The sequence below is a fragment of the Rhyacophila brunnea genome, unplaced genomic scaffold (assembly GCF_057557595.1).
Source record: "Rhyacophila brunnea isolate RB1 unplaced genomic scaffold, BYU_Rbru_1.0 scaffold_23, whole genome shotgun sequence".
Lineage (NCBI taxonomy): Eukaryota > Metazoa > Arthropoda > Insecta > Trichoptera > Rhyacophilidae > Rhyacophila > Rhyacophila brunnea.
In genome coordinates this window covers 12,470,718-12,488,625 of record NW_028232893.1, presented here as the reverse complement: position 1 = coordinate 12,488,625, position 17,908 = coordinate 12,470,718, and the positions used below count along the sequence as shown (strand labels likewise).

Sequence of the window (17,908 nt, the reverse complement as noted above, 5' to 3'; positions counted from 1 at the left end):
TAAAATGGCTGATAGGTCAGACTGTGTAAATATTGGCAATCAAATACACCAAAACGTTATTTAGAATATTTAGATTTAAATGAACAATCACATATACTTCATTACTGTAATGCCTCAGATGGTAACTATATACTATAGTTCAGGGGGGGGCAAACTTTTTGGATGGAGGGCCAAATTCAAGGATTCAAAATGAGCGGCGGGCCGCAAGTAAAATACCAGTTTTAGATATACACTATTTATTATCACGAAAAATAAACATTACAAAAAAATTAACGAGAAGAATGAAACTGTTGTACATTTTTGAACATTTTTTTAAATTCAGGTGTTAATTTGTAGTTGATATTCTCAAAACTGCGTCTAAATGGGCATCGGAGATATTTGATCGTAAAGAATTTTTATTGAGGTTCATGATCGAAAATGTTTGTTCACATATATAGGTTGATCCAAAAATAACGAACATTTTTCTTGCATAATCTTTAAGTTGGTGAATTTGTCTGAATTAAGGGCATTGTAAAATTTAGAGATTTCTTCACGATGATGCAATTCTCTTAAATCAGTGTCACACTGCAGATCAATAATCTCAAGTTGTAGCTCTGTCGGTACACTAGCAATATCTATTGATCTACATACAATATCTACATTCAGAGCGAGATTACAATCCGAAATTTCTTTCCATTCATTCCCAATCGATGTTCAACATAGAAAATAGTGGTTACATAGTGTGAGACGAGACGCAAGGAAGACGTACTGAGATAATACATTTACGAAACTACAAATTCTTCAAATTTTAATCTATTGTCAATATTTTTTAAAAAATTATAAAAAAGTTATTCGTAATCAGAAGTACAATTAATAATGGCGGGCCGTAAAAAAATACCCGGCGGGACGCAGTTTGCCCCCACCTGCTATAGTTGATAGCCACCATCTTTCAATGCATTAACATAATATATTATATTAATTTTTCTGTGGCTACCAATTTAACAGGACTAAAAACTTTACAGAATCCGGTAGCGGTTTTCCATGAAGCAGATGGCCATGGGGCTGCCGCTTGTCAGAAAGTATGGAAATTTAAAAACTTGCATATTTAAACCATATGAGTGTAAAAATTAATCAGACCCTAAAATAATCATTCAAAGCGTAAACAAAGTCCTGGCAACATAACGCATAGGCAAAAGTTTCCAAACCTGTCATTGCCTCGGGTATTCACATACCGCTAATCGCCACTGGCAGAATCGCGAATCAAGTGTTGGCATACTGAACGTAACGCATCAGTGGCAGCGTTTAGTGGAATGGAGCTTTCAGTGCCTTGCAAAACACTGCGATTAAGACGTTACGGTAAAGACTTATTGGTATCAATTTAAAAATTCTGTAAAATATCTTCAACTTTCATTTTATGCATTTATTTCATTTTGTCCTAAGTAAGTAGTGACCTTCCTCAGCTGGTTTTTTGTTCAAACAGAGCTCAGTCTACCCGAAATGGAAAGAAAGTTTTTTTTTTATTAAAACTAAAGTTATGCAGTATGTCTGTATGCATATGTACCTACACCTAAATTTAGTGTGTATGCTAAAAAGTGAAAGTCATTGAAATTATTCCAATTTCTTTTCTACTGGCCATATTTTGTTATCAAATTCAGATGTTTATCATCTGAATAGTAATTGGTATTAATGTGTAATTGCGCTGTTATATTTTGCATGAAGCTTTCACTGTTATTTGTTATCGTATTGAGTTATTGGCCTGTTAGAGTGTGTCAAAAAGTGTCAGTGTGGTTTGAAAATCAACGCGAAGAAAACCAACGTCTTGTGTAATAGCACCTGTCCTGATCCAGATTTCCCTCTGATTACCGACGGACAAAACATCGAGAGCGTCGACAGCTTCAAGTACCTGGGGTACACATCACGGGACATTTAGGAGCAACGAGGAGATAAGAGAACGCACCAAGCAGCCTCTCATCATGCTGAAAGTGAAGAGGCGACGTTGGACCTAGCTCGGCTACGTGCTGCGGATGCAAGAAGAGAACTTCAACCTGGCTTGCCTGTTCTTCAAGCCGACCAGATTCCGGCGTCCTGGAAGGGCCGCTAAATATAATTTACAGAGTGTATACGGCAGAGCTACGGGATGCTGGTTTGACCTGGAACGAAGCAAGAAGACTGGCGAGCGACAGGGATTCTTGGAGGCGCCGCGTGGTGTCCATATGCTCCAGTTAAGGGGCGGATATGGCCAAAGAAAGAAGAAAAAGTACTGTGTGTACTTCTTCAAAATTTTGTCTCACCATCAAAATTTTTGGCGGTTTTGTCGGGGTGCCGAAAAATATGGATATACTGCATTTTTTAGGTTGTTATTTCTTAATAAATACATAGAAATACCACCTTTATACTATTCATAAGATCAGAGAACTCGGAAATAATGGAAACTGAAATACCTAATGGGTGTGGAGTAACAGGCAAATGATTTCGAGTGTGGAAGTATATGGGATAAACTTAACACGTGTCAAGAATATACTTGTCCTTTGTTCTTACAACTGCTCTCCATTTATGGACTGAGGCTCATGCAATATTGGTGTATTTGAAGGTTGCAACACACACTATTGCATGTCTATAATGTGTGGTTGATTTTCGAAGGACTCTCACCCATTCAAAATCCTGCGTCAAAATGTAGTGTATTAGAGGTATAGCCTATCAGAATTCTATATATTAATCTGCTCTATGTGTAGGATATATAAAACTCTATGCTTTGCCTATTACTGAGAATGGTGATGAATGAAATTACAAGCGTTGCCAACAATCTCTTTCTACCTAGAGTCGTCCTTCTCTGATGTTGTTGCTTCGGGTATTGATGATTCAGTCGCTTTCTTGATGGTGTCGCTCCATCTGAAAGGTGCTCGCCTTCGCAACCTCCTCCCTTGACGCAAGAGAGGCTATATTATGAAACACGATTCATAATAGTTCATAGTATGATTGTCTATGGTGGAAATGGTCATTTGGCTTTTTTATCAATAGTAAGGGACTCAAATAATTACCCAAAATTTCAATTGCTGTAGAGACGAAATACGAAATAGAGACGAGAGAGAGAGAGAGAGAGAGAGAAACTAGACGAAATAGAGAAGACAACATTTATGTGGCGAATGCCATGCCGATCGATATCATATCAATGACTGTAAATATGCATTGTATATGTATTATTTTTATCCCCACACACAACCATGAAATGCGTTTGACATGACACATATTGTGTAGAATAATTTTTTTTACAGTCGGAAGCCAACAGCGGTGGAGTGAGGTTGTACAACTTCGCTTGCGTATTCGGGACGCTATTCGCCTGGTTACTCGCGAATGGTTATAAATACGGGATACAACAAAAATAATATTGTTTGTAAATGAATTTGACAATAAACTCAACATGTGTGGTCCCATGTGATTTTGACAATCAGTGCCAGTGCTTGAGAAAAAGTGAAAAATATTTATTGTTGCACGGATAGTGCACTTTGTGCGGGGAGTGCGTCAAACGCTGTGAAGCGAGGGGTTGTCCACACTGTTTTTTGTTCACACTGTTGCGCGAATTCCAAGACCGCGTGAACGGCAAAAGCAATAAAATGGAAAACACCACGATGGAAGTGAATGAAACCAAAAAAACGAAGAAGAAAAGAAACGATGATGAAGAGGAAGTGGTTGGAGAAAAAGAAGAAGAATGGCAGACGGTGACCTCTGGAAAAAAACCCAGAAGAGACTCTGGGGTCACTCCAAAGGGAAACCAAAACATCGTCATGATAGCGACGGGAAGTAAAATTCCATTAAAATTGAAAATAGCGCAGATGCTGCATAAGGCAGGAGTAAAAGTACAGAAAATTTACAATAAAAATTTAAAGACGTACATCCAAGTAGAAGACGAAAAAGAAGCAGATAAAGTGAAACAAGCTGGAGAACTCAAAGATCTCGGTTTTGTGACCAAAGAGAATGACTCCTACTCTTATGGAGTAATAAGAAAAGTCGATATTGATATGGACCTCCAAGAACTGCAAATGGAAATCAAAAGTGATGCAAAAGTAATCAACCTTAAGAGGTTGACAAGAAAAGGTGATACAGGAGAGCTGACAAAGACCTCGTCAGTCAGTATTAAATTTGGGGAGAAAATATTGCCGAGAACAATTTACATATATGGAGTCTTTTTTGCTGTAGAACCGTATGTATTCAGGGTTATGCAATGCTACAAATGCTGGCGATATGGGCATATCGCGAACAATTGCGGACGTACAGTAGAAACGTGCCCTAAGTGTGGTGAAAACCACAAAACCTGCGAAAAAAATGAGGAAATTACGTGCATCAATTGCAAAGGTAACCACGCGGCAAACAGCCAAAAATGCCCAAAGTGGCAAGAGGAAAAGAATTGCAAAGAAGCAATGAAAAAAATGAACATACCTTTCAAGGAAGCAAAAAAAAATATGTTAAATAATAGCTATGCTGACATATTAAAACAAAAAAAAATCGTAGGAAGAGATGAAAGCGAAACAATTCAAAAAACTAAGGAAAACAAAAAGAAAGAAGAAGCGGTGGTAGAAGCTTCAGGCTCAACAATAATATCTACAGGTAGTAGCGTAAAACCTACAAAAAATAAGAAAAATTCAAAGGGGAAGACAGAGGTTAACGCGATGGGAGAAATTATGAAAGTCTTGCTGAAAGGGGGAGACTGGCAGCAGATCATTAAACAACTAATAATTAAAGCAGTGGACTGGGTATGCAAACAATTCAAAGAAGGACACTTAAAGGAAATTCTAGGGGAGGTTCTGGAGCAAAATGGATAATAAAAAACAAATTAGGATTTTACAATGGAATGCCAGAAGTATGAAGCAAAAAAAGGATGATATAGAACTCTACTTAATAAGACAAAAAATTTCAATAGCATTAATCTCAGAGACTTGGCTGAGGTCTGAATTAGACTATCTGAAATTCAATGATTACACGATGTATCGAAAATACAGAAGGGATGGATACGGAGGAGAGCGATTCTGGTGCATAAAACACTGGCGTCTAAAGAAGAAAGAAAGAAAGACGGAAGAGCTAGACAAAATAATTATAAAGCCATTTAACAGAATAGGAGTGAGGACCTGATCGAAGGATCCCCTTCTAGAAGAGAAGAGGCGATATGACAGCGAGTCGCAGTCAAAGCCTCGGTAAAATCACAAAAAAAAAAAAAAAAATTTTTTATCACAAAGCTAACTTTTAACAATCTCCGTTCAATGACGGCCTAACCAAATATCCCTATTACTTCTACAATGATTACAGTATACATATACAATATAATATAATACAGTGGCGAAGAGTGGATGTAGGCTGTTAAGATCTGATATAGTCAGTCATTCGTATTTATTTTTATTGAACTAAGTGCCCATACGCACTTGCGGCAGGCCGCATTGCGGCTAGCCGCCTATCGTTTTTTGTATGCAAATTGTTTACACCATACGCAATATTTGTTAATTTGCATACAAAAAACGATAGGCGGCAGGCCGCTGCGGCTAGCCGCGATGTGGCCTGCCGCAAGTGCGTATGGGCACTAAGACTACAATTTACTGATGGTGTTGGTTAGTTTTGAAAAATCAATTAAACCTCGCCTCAACCAAACCATAATAGTTTCGGTATGTTATTGGCGATTCAACAAAATTGTGCACACTTTTTCATTCATACTTGTTTGTTTTCGTTGAATTAAGAATACACGTTAGTTGGTTAGTTTTTTTAAAATTTATTGAGCCTTGTCTAAACCAAACCATAGTAGATATATTATTCTATCTATAAAATATCCAAAATTATGTATGGTTAAATGGTATAATTTTAGATATTTTATAGATGGATGATTATTTTTTTACTATTATCTATTATGGCTTGATTTTCGCAGTGTTTAATTGAATTTTCAAAAACTAACCAACACCATCTCTAAATTGTAATATTAGTTCAATGAAAACAATTACCTATGATTGACAAAGTTTATTGTGGACTATTTATGACGGATCTTAACAGCCTACCTCCACCCTTCGCCACTCATATAATATTATGTAGTTCTCGAAGTTTTTTTTTACTTTTTAATTCTGTCGTAAATCAGAAAAATAAGTAGATAGGTTACCATATATTTAAACTGTTATCTTGAAAAATTCTATTTTCTTATCAGCATAGCACTAAAGCACATATTATTATGACCAATAACAGTTGTAATTTTTTTAGAGTTATTTATCGTTACCAAGCATGAAATGGCTTCATCAATAATATATTTTCGCCCTTCCGTCTCCTTCTGACTAAAACATCTGTTGGTTGAATTATTTTCAAGGTTATTTTTCAATCTGTTTATCAATATTGTGTATATCAGAAAACTATAATTTCTAAATAATCAAGTAAGTACTTAAACTGTAATAGCGCCTGTACACATGCATGGAATTACTGTCGGCAATTGTGCTTATTTTAAACTGTCATGACAATAACTGTTTACACGTAAAAGTGCTGACTGTCTCTCCAATCTCATTCTTCAAGAGTAAGCGAGACGCGAGGTTGTCATTTTATACTACCATCTGACAGGTCGTATTGAAAATCGGAACTCGAAATCAGTAGTTCGTTTTTTTACCGGCATATTCGCCCCTATCGCTCTACTGCGCAGGCGCAGATCGAAAATAATCTTACTTGCGCGCAATAAATCATCACAATTTGGAATCTTCCAATCTTGTTTGATTTATGCACGCAATATTGCCAACTGCAGGATAATACATGTTTCCCCATACATTTTCTTACTGTGCACAGTACATCCATGCACGTGTAAACGGGGTATAATGCTCCAATTACATTATCATCACGTAATTTGCTGTCACAATGTCATTTTTTTTGGAATATAAAATGTTATGAGACTGATGCTCCCATCCCGTAATATATTTTGGACCTTTAAACGAACATTGTCACTTAGAAAAATCTGCCAAAATCGCCAGAATAACAATGAGGTCACCTCACGCATATCGCACTACTCAATACAGTTCTCGACTCGTGCCGTTCTTTGTTTTTATTGGTTTTCTCTGTAGATTTTCTATGAAATTATTATCTATGTCTGATGTTTACGTTTATTATCTTTGGTCACCTGGTTGGCTTCTGTTCGAAATATTATCTATGGATGCAATATCGCAAGTTATTTTAACATACGCACACATTAGCATGAATATTGAATAATAATTCAAAATACTAATACATTAGAGTTGGCACCGTCTATCATTGAATTTATAGAGATTGTGATCATTCAAAATATTCTGCTGAATAACGAAACCATAGACAACATTTGTTACCGTGACAGTATGTAATGTGACGATTATGTCTTTGAAGCATAAAGAAAAATGTAAATATAAAAAAAGGTAAGAAAAAACAATTGAACATTAAATCAAAAACCATTTCAAAAGTATTTTATTAAATGTTGAAACAATTTTATTAAAAATGAAAAATAAAAGATACTAGATATTTTTTGAAAAGGTGATTATGAAATTTCAATAATATTAGGTTATGATGTCTTGATTTAGGCTTAAGGTCAAAGGTGTTAAAAATCCTTTTTCTATAGTATGAAAATGAAGCGAAATATGGACTTCTGGTCTACAGATTACGTTAGCTACAAGTGACTTTGCATTACAGAATCATTTGAAGAGAACTTCACACTTTAACTAACTACTATGATATTCCAATATAATTTCAGATTTACCCAATTACTCTATTTGCAGATATTGCCAAAATAAGCCTTGAATACTTAAAATTCATAGGATTGGATGGAGTGTAATTAAATTCAATTAGAAATACCTGTGGACAGATAGTCCTTCGTCATTTTATGTAGGCAGTCAAAAGCAATACATTGGCTGCTATTTTTAAGATGAATAATCACATGAAACCCTGAGAAATGCGTATGTAGGTTATCTTAACAAAGCAACAGATTTCAAACCAGAAGCAAGCTGTCATTTTGTTTACGGGGCTGCCGATAGAAGAAAAAAAAATAATTAACCCATTACCAATCCATCTACACGTACAATCGTTTGATTCGAAAATCGAACTCCCTTCATAATCTCTAATACGGAATGCGTATTAGATCCCTTCTATTTAATAACAGTAGAAGTATGAAGTTCTCTTCAAAATAACCTCATCACTTGTAGCTAATTTAATCAGTAGACCAGAGGTCGTTTTTTTTTAAATCTTTTATCCCAAACCAGCTTGTATCCAACATTTCCTAAGATATATAAACACAATACTTATTGTTTGTCCGTCTACTGACCAATTTTGGACCACCTCCCCAATACTTCAATTACTTTATCATTGTGACAATTGATTTTGATTTCATTTGAATGTCATTGTACTGCAGACCTTAGGGGAATGCAGTGTTTAGATGACTTAGCTATTTCATGACGGATAAGTTTTTTCCATGTCGTAATCACTTGTGATTAGTTAAAGTTGTCAATTTTTAAGAACAAAATTATATAGGTACATATATCGTTATCAGTCAAGATTTTAAAGCAACCAATAGACAATGGTTCAAATTCATTTATGTGCTTGTTTTTATTCTCATTTTATAACATTTATTAAAAATAGCCAGCTACTTCATCCGCGTGAAATATTCTTCTTTGGCATATCCGCTCGTAGACCACCACTTCGCCGCTGCTATATGACCACTTTACTGACGGGTGAATTTTTGCAAGTGCATTATTCTTTTACTGCAGAACCTTTCGAGATATTGAGATAAAACTCTGCTAAATTGCTACCACTGATGTTGTCTTTAAGCTGTGCAAGTTTCATCAATATTGGTCCAGTAGTTTTTGTGTGATAATCACAGAACAGATTAATAAATAGAAATGTAAAAGCCATCGGCATCGACCAAGGTTGCGAAGCCGGGTATTTTATGACCCAATGCCGTAAAATCCAAGTATACACGTTATATATATCTTGGTAATAACAGAACAGAGAAATATTAAATAAAAAAAAAACCATTTTGTGGTTAGGAGGTAAATCTGTGGAAATGCTGATCTAAATGCAAATATTTCGAAATCATAGACATACACTTCAATTATTTTATTATTTGTATAGTTTGGTGTGGTAGGAAGTTAGTATTGCCAACGACAAAAATGTCAAGACGATCATTATTTTGTTATCTATTGGTTTTTAATGTAGTGCAGGTAGACGATGTAATTTATTGCTTGTTTGTATTGTACTGTTTACTAACCTTGACACACTGAATAATCCTTATATGTACCTGTAATGAAACTGTTAGTTACATATGCCATGTAACTTTTCAATAAATTATCCATATATATTATTATAGACTTAGGTGTCGGACAATACGTTGATGTCGGTCAGTGTTTAATGCATTTAACATAACTTTAAACTAAAGAGACAAATCTTTGAATCAGCGCATCTATTCTATACACAAGACTGCTATTGGCGGCTGTCGAGGGTAGTTTTTTATATTTTTGTAAGTATTGAAGTATTATAATTGTTACAATAAGTTAGTTGTAATTGTTACAATAAGTGCTATTTTTTAACAGCACCTCTCTTGGCTGTGCTAACTTTTAGAGCGAGATAGACAGTTTTGACTATTTAGACGGCTAACTTATAGTATAGATGCACTGATGTATAAGCTATGGTGGAATCTATAACTCTCAATGAGCAATGTCTATATGAACTAAAAGTGACCTAGCACAGAGCTTCCCAACCATTGTATCACGGCACACTAAAATGCACACATCTACTCAACGTTGTACGGTTTGTTGTATTTCAAGCCGACATTGACATCAAAATTATTTAAAGATTTATTCTTATCTCTAGTGTTGACTTGGTGCAGATATGCTTTCATGCATTAGCTCTGATTTGAAAAGTGGTGTGTTCTCTTAAGGGGGGACATGCTCGTCGTAGGTCAAAATTGAGTTTTTTTTGTATTTTCAAACCATGATCCTGGACATTCCTTAAACGTTGTAGATAATCTATTTATATAATTTTGAAGCCTTATTATCCTTTATATTTATTTTAAACATTTGATGACTGCATAAAGTATTTTTATTACATAAAATAGTATTCTTTTAAACCTCTCGCTCTAATGTTTTAGAATATAGTCATATTTCGGTACATGAATGTGCAGTGGTGTTAAGATTTTTTTTACATTTATTAATTATTAAACGCATTTATAAAACCATTAGTATAATTAATGACGAGATAATTTTAGTAAAATATTTACGATAAAAAATTATATTGATAATCTCTGTGATCCCAAATTTTACAAGAATTAGGCATTTTATTATTCAAAAAATTGGCAAGATTAACACATTTGAAGATAATTCTAAAGATACTTACTATAAGCTATGTTTTTGACCATTCAAGTGTGATAAACATCCTACGAATATTGATTGCTTTATAATAATTATTGACCTAAGAATAAGGTAGTGTTTTTTTGAAATACGCCATTTCTTTTGTCATCCCCCAGTGGTTAAGCTACAACATACGGCCGTAGCCATAAATTGACAAACTATAATTGAAGTAGGGAGTAAAATTATATTAACGCACGTGTTTGAACATGTACCGTTTAAAAAAAATAAAAAATAAATCGGTTAGGTACAGTATTAAGTATTAAAAAAAAGAATTTAAGGAAGAAGAATATATATGACAAAATTAAGTAATACTGTTCGACTTCTATATATTGACATCTATGTCACGGTGCTGTATGCGATGACAGTATTACGTCACGCATTTTTTGCATGCTTTGCAATAGCAATGGTTTTAGTTCCAGAAACGGCTGCGGTGATGTGTACGTCTTGATATAGAAGCCGGAGTGTAGTCATTCAACTGAAGCGCTTCTCGAATTTTCTGACATCTATTTCTTGTAAAAATAAATTCTGTTAATACAAACCTCCACTCTGTGGTGGCCCATATGATATTATTAGGATCGGACATGGTCAGAGTCAACCAGCATCACAAATCTCTCTAAATTCTTAGTCTTAACGTACTTGCAGTTGCTATTAATTTAATAAACTATTTTTTTTTCAACAAATAGTTCACAAGATTTAAGAATGTATTCTATATAAAAATAAACCGTTTATTATTATTATTGTTTGAAACATGCCTGGTGACATTCATGTGCCACAAATATTTTATAATTTTAATAGTGTGCCGTGTTCCTAAAAAGGTTGGAAACCATGCTCCATTTGGTTGTAGTATAAATGGCCAGGTCATTTTGCAAGGATGCTGGGCGACTGATATGCTTAATTTATACTGTAGTGTAGACTAGTGCTTCCCAATCTTTTTGTAAAATATGTAATCAATTCTTTCAATGTGATACTTGCGCTTGTTTAATGAGGACAGAACTTTTTTTGTGTCCGGGTCGATGCTTGAAAGAGTTAATTGTTATTTCTGCATCTTTTTACAAATTACCACTAAACAATAATTTGACTGACAATGTTGTCATACCAAATTCAGCGATTTGCAAGACCAACGAAAAGATGACTAGGACAGCAGATTTTTTTTGGAGAATAGTCTGGTTGTCAGACCAGGAAGTATTGGGAGATCTTTGCCCAGTGACGTCCCGAGAGTAGAATTAGATTACCATCTCTCATCATTTTTAGTATCACATTGAATGCAAATTTGTTGGGTACCTTCCGACTTATTTTATTAGTCATCAACTACTAAAGATTAGAGCATTTCCATGAAACATAGTCTGAGGTCCTGTCAGGTGTGGAGACATCCTCTGTGAACATTTTTCCTGTGCGATTAACCACCATTGAGTATTACAATACAAAAATAGGAATAATAGGATAGGTTACCTGGATTTTGAATACTTCCATTATTTTTTAAACTAAGAAACTAAGAATCGTCAGCTTCACGGAAAACCGCCACTGCTCTAAAAATTTATAATATTCATATTCGTTCCTTTGTCTGTTGCCCTTTATAATGTGCCTGCCCTAAGCAACGCATGACTTGCCTACTCCCACAGGACGTCACTGTCTATGCTCTCTTTGAACGAAAACCATGCTGAAATTTAGAGCATTTTATTGCTCTGTCACATAATTGCTCTTATTACATTGAAAACCAACAAAGTTTGACATATTACTTAACTGGAGCTGGCTCAATATTACCTACTCTCCCCTCCCCCTGTCAATAATGTTTGTTTTCCAATTATTCATTTTCATACTTAGTTTAATCATACATTTGTATTTCTTGTTCATAGCAACAGTAGACATTCATTCGTTATGTATTTCAGTTTGTTATTTTTCTTTTTGTAAATGTGTCAAACATTCACTCACATTAAATGTTTTTGTATGGTTGTTTTTTCAGTAGATTTAATAACAATTTCTTTTATGCCAGTTGTTTGGAATGTTTTATGTATTTTTCTCTTGATATATTTTTTTTTAAAGATTTACCATTTTTAGTAGTACCTTAGTAATTAAGGTGTCACTAAATTTACCTGTTTCATAACCATTACATTTCTTAGGATATTAACACCACTAAGTGGCTACCACTTTTTAAAATTCATTGTGTTTACTTACTCAGTTATAAATGATTTTGCAGTACAGTAATACCTCGAAGTTACGCGATAGGTGGGTCCGACGAAAATTGCTTAAGTTAAAAGTCGAGGTAAAATAAATACATATAAATTTTGTTTAATCAGGACCAAGGACTAACAAAAACACTAGTTTAGAAGAAAAATATTTAATAAAATTACAGTTCCTATGTACATATTAATATGTACAAAATATTTATATTAAAATGAATTAAGTAAAAAATTTATTTCGAAGCTTGCAATATTGTCATGTCCTTTTCTCATGGAACTGGGTCTAAGTGGCAGATAAAGAACCGCGTAACTCGGAGTTCGCATAAGTCAGGGTATTACTGTATATTTTAAAACTAAATAATAATGCTAAATTGCTCTGCTGTTGCGTGCATCGTGACGGATTGTCTTGTTGAATGCCCAGCAAATTGGAAAATAATTATTGTCATTGTCGAAATATGTAGTCTTCGTTAAATGAATTTACAATGCAATTGTTTATTACTAACTTAATCAGTAGAGCTATTCAGCATGTATCGAGGGGTATCCATAAAGACATTTAGATAAAAAAAAAACTGCCACTACACTACATGGCCTGTTGTAGTTCTTAAAAAAAAAGACCTCAGGGCTATTCTAAGAAATCACTAACTCCAAAACAAATAAAAAAAGTGTTAATTATGCTATATCGTATTCACACAGTTATCCCGGGATAACTGTCAGGTATGATGTTTTTTTAACATGGCCTCTCATGAACTGTTTTAGAGTGAGTTAGAGTATGACAATAATGTATTGATAATTGAGATGCAGCGATTTTGAAAATTTACCGTGAGCTGTCAAGTGTCATTGAGTAGTTCCGCAGGATATTTTTAAATATTGATACCTTCTATAGGGAAACAACTCGAAACACCTTGTTCTAAGATAATGACGTTTCGGTAATTTTGCACAGATTCTTATTTCGATGTTCAAGTCTTAATTTTTTAAGTAAATTTGTTTATTTTTTATTAAGTTCAAATGAACTTGGCCAATGCTCAATGAAATTTTACCGTTAAACAAATAATCAACCCAGATATTCCCATTTATAATTGAATTAATGATTGATTCCAGAAAGGGTCATTCAATTTTATGACCCATTAAAGATATTTTGGGTTATTTTTTTCTTGAATTATAAAGAAAAGACAATTCTACATCATCTAATGTAGAATTAACAGTTAATCTCAAAACCTTGAAATTTTGAGTTGTTTTCCTATGTAAGGTATCGATATGTCAAACTTCATTACAAGTGCATCCAATTAGATCCAATTAGGGATTCTAATCGGATGCATTTGCAATGAAGTAAGACGCAGTGCCCTGTGTTACTAATTAATTATCGTAGATTGTATACGGAATTGCTTCGAGTGTGCCATTTTGGATCGATAAAAATAAAGAAAACGTGTTGCCATGTTAACCAGTTGGAATAACCCTGCTGGATTGATTTTATTGCTTCAGTTTTATATGTTTGGGATCCATCTATATAGAAGAATATTTTATTCATCATCTCTGGCAATAATGGTGCCAAATCACAGTATAAAAAATGTGATAAATTTAAACAAAAAAACAATTTTTATTCAATAAAATAAAATATAAATAAACTTCCTGTTTTATCTGGCACATTCTATTATTGTGCATCTAGTATTCTAATGATAAATATAAAATTACTACTCAATGGGAAATCTTAGCATGTGCCAAATGTTATCGAAACCGATTTTATTAAATTTTCTGAAGCTTCTTAAAACTTGTTGGCAATGTTTGAGAATATAAATATATCACGTAAATTAATTTTGACAGGCGTCTTGTTTAAGGTGACGCTAGTTTTGAACGCTACCCGATATTTTTATCCATACACCATATCTATAGGAATAATACAGATACTCCTCTCTTTTATGACATTTCGCACTTGCAAACGATAAAATAATTCTAATGGATTCAAGCTCTGTACTATTCCATTTAAGTCGTTTTTTGCGACCCGGGTTTCACCTCTCGGCATCTTCAGGCGCCGTGTACACTCACCAAAGGTAAACACACACTGATAACGAACTCTCTTTACTCTAGCTTATATAGATCAATACAATAAAGTAGGTAAAAACTCCATTACCTACCTATCAAGTCAAAGGTTACAAAAAATACAATAAACAAATTATGAATAGTTGAAGTGTCAGTAAAAAACCTAATTAGTAAAAACCCTATCTTATTAATAACAATACACTCGATAGCATATTATAATATTTATTTGGTGAGTGCACACGGCGCCTGAAGATGCCGAAAGGCGAAACCCGGGTCGCAAAAAATTACTTAAATGGAATAGTACAGAGCTTGAATCCATTAGAATTTAAATTCAAATTCCATCAAGCACCTTCAGTCGATAGTATTAATATGATAAAATAATTATTTGTTTGACAAAATTATTATTGTATATGAAAATGGTCAAAAAGTGAAGGAATTTACTCGTCATTTAATATATTTTCTATAAATCTCGACAACGATTAACTTTACTTAGGGCGAAAGATTAGGACCATAACTCGGTCATAAGATATCGAAAAAAAAAATATAAATTCTGATGAAGTATTCATCCCACTGTAATGGGTATCATTTAATTATTGCAGTGTTTCCTCAACTTACAGCATGTTTGTACCCTGAACGTAGATTTTACCGCCGTACTCCACTTTTGACAAATTTCTAGTCATTTTTATATATTCTGAGCAGCCAATTGAAAATTTTCTGTCTAAAGTTTGATTCAAGACTTTGTTTTAGGTCGTCTGACCTGCTGATTTATTTCTCGTTTGAATAAAGTTGAACCGCATGCCTCTCGAAATTTTTTCTGTACCACCAGAGAATTATTGTACATAAGTACTCTATTACCACCGAAGGCTTTTCAGATTTTCTGTTTTTCACGGTAGCTACACCTTAAAGTTAACTGTTCAATTGTGCTTAATTTCTCCTTGCAACTGTTACTAATATATTTTGTTTTTTTATAGGTTGAAAGAAATTTACTGTTCTTTTTAATGTTTGAGTGTCAGAAAAGCATATTAATGATGTTATAATTGAAGTGCTGAGGATTAAACAAGTACAAGTGACATAATTAAAAAATGTATTTATATGTGAAGTAAGATTTAAACATGCAACTACGCTATACGGTGGCGAAGGGTGGGGGTAGGCTGTTAAGATCTGCAATAAATAGTGGACACTAAACCTTGTCAGTCATACGTATTTGTTTTCATTGAAATAAGACTACAATTTACAGATGGTGTTGGTTAGTTTTTAAAATTCAATTAAACCCTGCGAAACCAAGCCATGATAGATAATAGTCAAAAAATACTCGTCTATCTATAAAATATCTAAAATTATGCAATTAAATCATACATAACTTTGAATATTTTATAGATAGGATAATATTTTTTATCTGTTATAGTTTGGTTTAGGCAGGACTTAATGAATTAAAAAAAAATAACCAACAATATGTGTAGTTTGTAGTCTTAATCCAACGAAAACAAATAAGTATCAATTTGGAGAGCGCTTATGAGCAGCTATACAATTACAATTAAGCATGGTAGTAGTAGCATAGTGGTAATGCACAGGGCGCGATACCCAAGAGACGCAGGTTCGATTCCTGCCGGGTGTCTTACTTTTTTCAAAAAAGATTTTTTCTATTGGCTATATTTTCTCATAAGTGTTTTCAGAATTATGTATGTTAAATGAATGAAAAAGTGTGCTCAATTTTGTCTTATCGCCCAAAGTATATCAAAACTATGATGGTTTTGTTTAGGCAGGGTTTAATTGATTTTTAAAAACTAACCAATACCATCTGTAAATTGTAGTCTTACTTAGTTCAATAAAAACAAATACGTATGTCTAACAAAGTTTGATGTGCACTATTTACGGCGGATCTTAACAGCGTACCTCCACCCTTCGCTACTGACGCTATATGAAAAGATATAACCATTTTACTTCCAACATTGACGTATTGTATAAAATATCATTATTATTTTTATGTTTTGTTCTGATTTGTCCTCCTTCAAACATTAAAAGTATACAGATATACCGATATTTTTCCTGTTATAGTGAAAACAAATTATTTGAGACAATACTTCATTTACGGAATATTGATGTAGAATTTACAATCGTGCATATAATATAATGCACTTGTATCAGTTCAATCTTCAACTCCTCAACATTTTAACGCACATTGAAAGGCAATTCGTAGCCCATTAGTGGTCTTTTGATGTGTAATTACGAAATTACTGTCCGTTCGTTTTGTCACAATATGTCAGTATGCTGTTTCGTTATCTAATGTTGAACTAATGTTTTCAGTTGTCACGCCTGGGTTACCATAAACTGGTGGCAGCGAATAGTGGAGACCTAAATCAATCGTCCGTCATGCCTGCTGCGCAGAAGAGCAATGGCGATGTCCACACATCAGAGAAGTCACTACAAGGGTAATAATTATTTTCAGTCTTATTTCATTAATATACGCTCCAAGGGACAGCTGGACACTTGCCATCTGGACGCAGGGTATGATGAATAAAATACATCATTGTACATTCACCTAATTATAATTGCTGTATAAAATTGCACAATTGAAACTGTTTATATTTTTTTCTGAAAAGTGTGGGCCATGTATATTTGGGAATCTCTGAATTCTTAAGTTAATTTTTTTTATGTCACGACACAGTTTAATAATACACCCAATCCTCTTTTTGCACGGGGGATACGTTCCAAAGACTACCGTGCAAAACAAAACTGTGTTAAAAAAGATAAGGTGCCCATACAAAAATGGTAGATAGTTTCCATCACTTAAAATCAACTCAAAATACGAAATTCTTGAACTCAAATATAAATCGAATTTATTTATTATTTATACATAAAAATATTTATATATAAAAATACATAGTTTCCGATTTCAATTAAATTTGGCATAGAGAAATATATTCATTCAGTGTCACTCCTTGACAATAAACGTGCCAGTTACCTGCTGTTTTTCGCTAGCGAAAAATCACTCTCATCGCTGGAAATATTTAATAACGCTGACGCCGAAGCACGCGGCGCGTCTTTCGTATCGAACCCGAAGTGACTGACTAGTGGCGCCATGTATGTAGGTATGTATGTCTGGACGGCATCCGGTGACAACATATGTATGCACCAGTGGCGTGCGGTCCATTGCAACGCAATTTTTTGATAAATATGTACACACATACTTATTCTTATTCTTTTTAGTTTTTTAAGCCGTCTTAAAGCAAAAAAATCAGTTTAAATAAAAAATAATCACTACTTTTTTAAACCATGTTAGCATAAAAACACATTTTTAACAGGGTGAAGAAAACACACTACAGATAATCATAAACCTACATTTTACAC

At 33.9% G+C, this 17,908-nt stretch overlaps 1 protein-coding gene across 3 annotated transcripts in view; it reads left to right on the top strand.

Annotated features, from left to right (window-relative positions):
• Tango5 (Transport and Golgi organization 5) overlaps positions 1-17,908 on the top strand; it is a 42,908-nt gene that overhangs the window by 12,331 nt on the left and 12,669 nt on the right. For all 3 annotated transcript variants that reach the window (XM_085950204.1, XM_085950205.1, XM_085950206.1), the window contains one exon: positions 16,865-16,989. In XM_085950204.1, the coding sequence (XP_085806330.1) occupies positions 16,865-16,989 (125 nt within the window). The remainder of the gene's footprint in view (positions 1-16,864; positions 16,990-17,908) is intronic.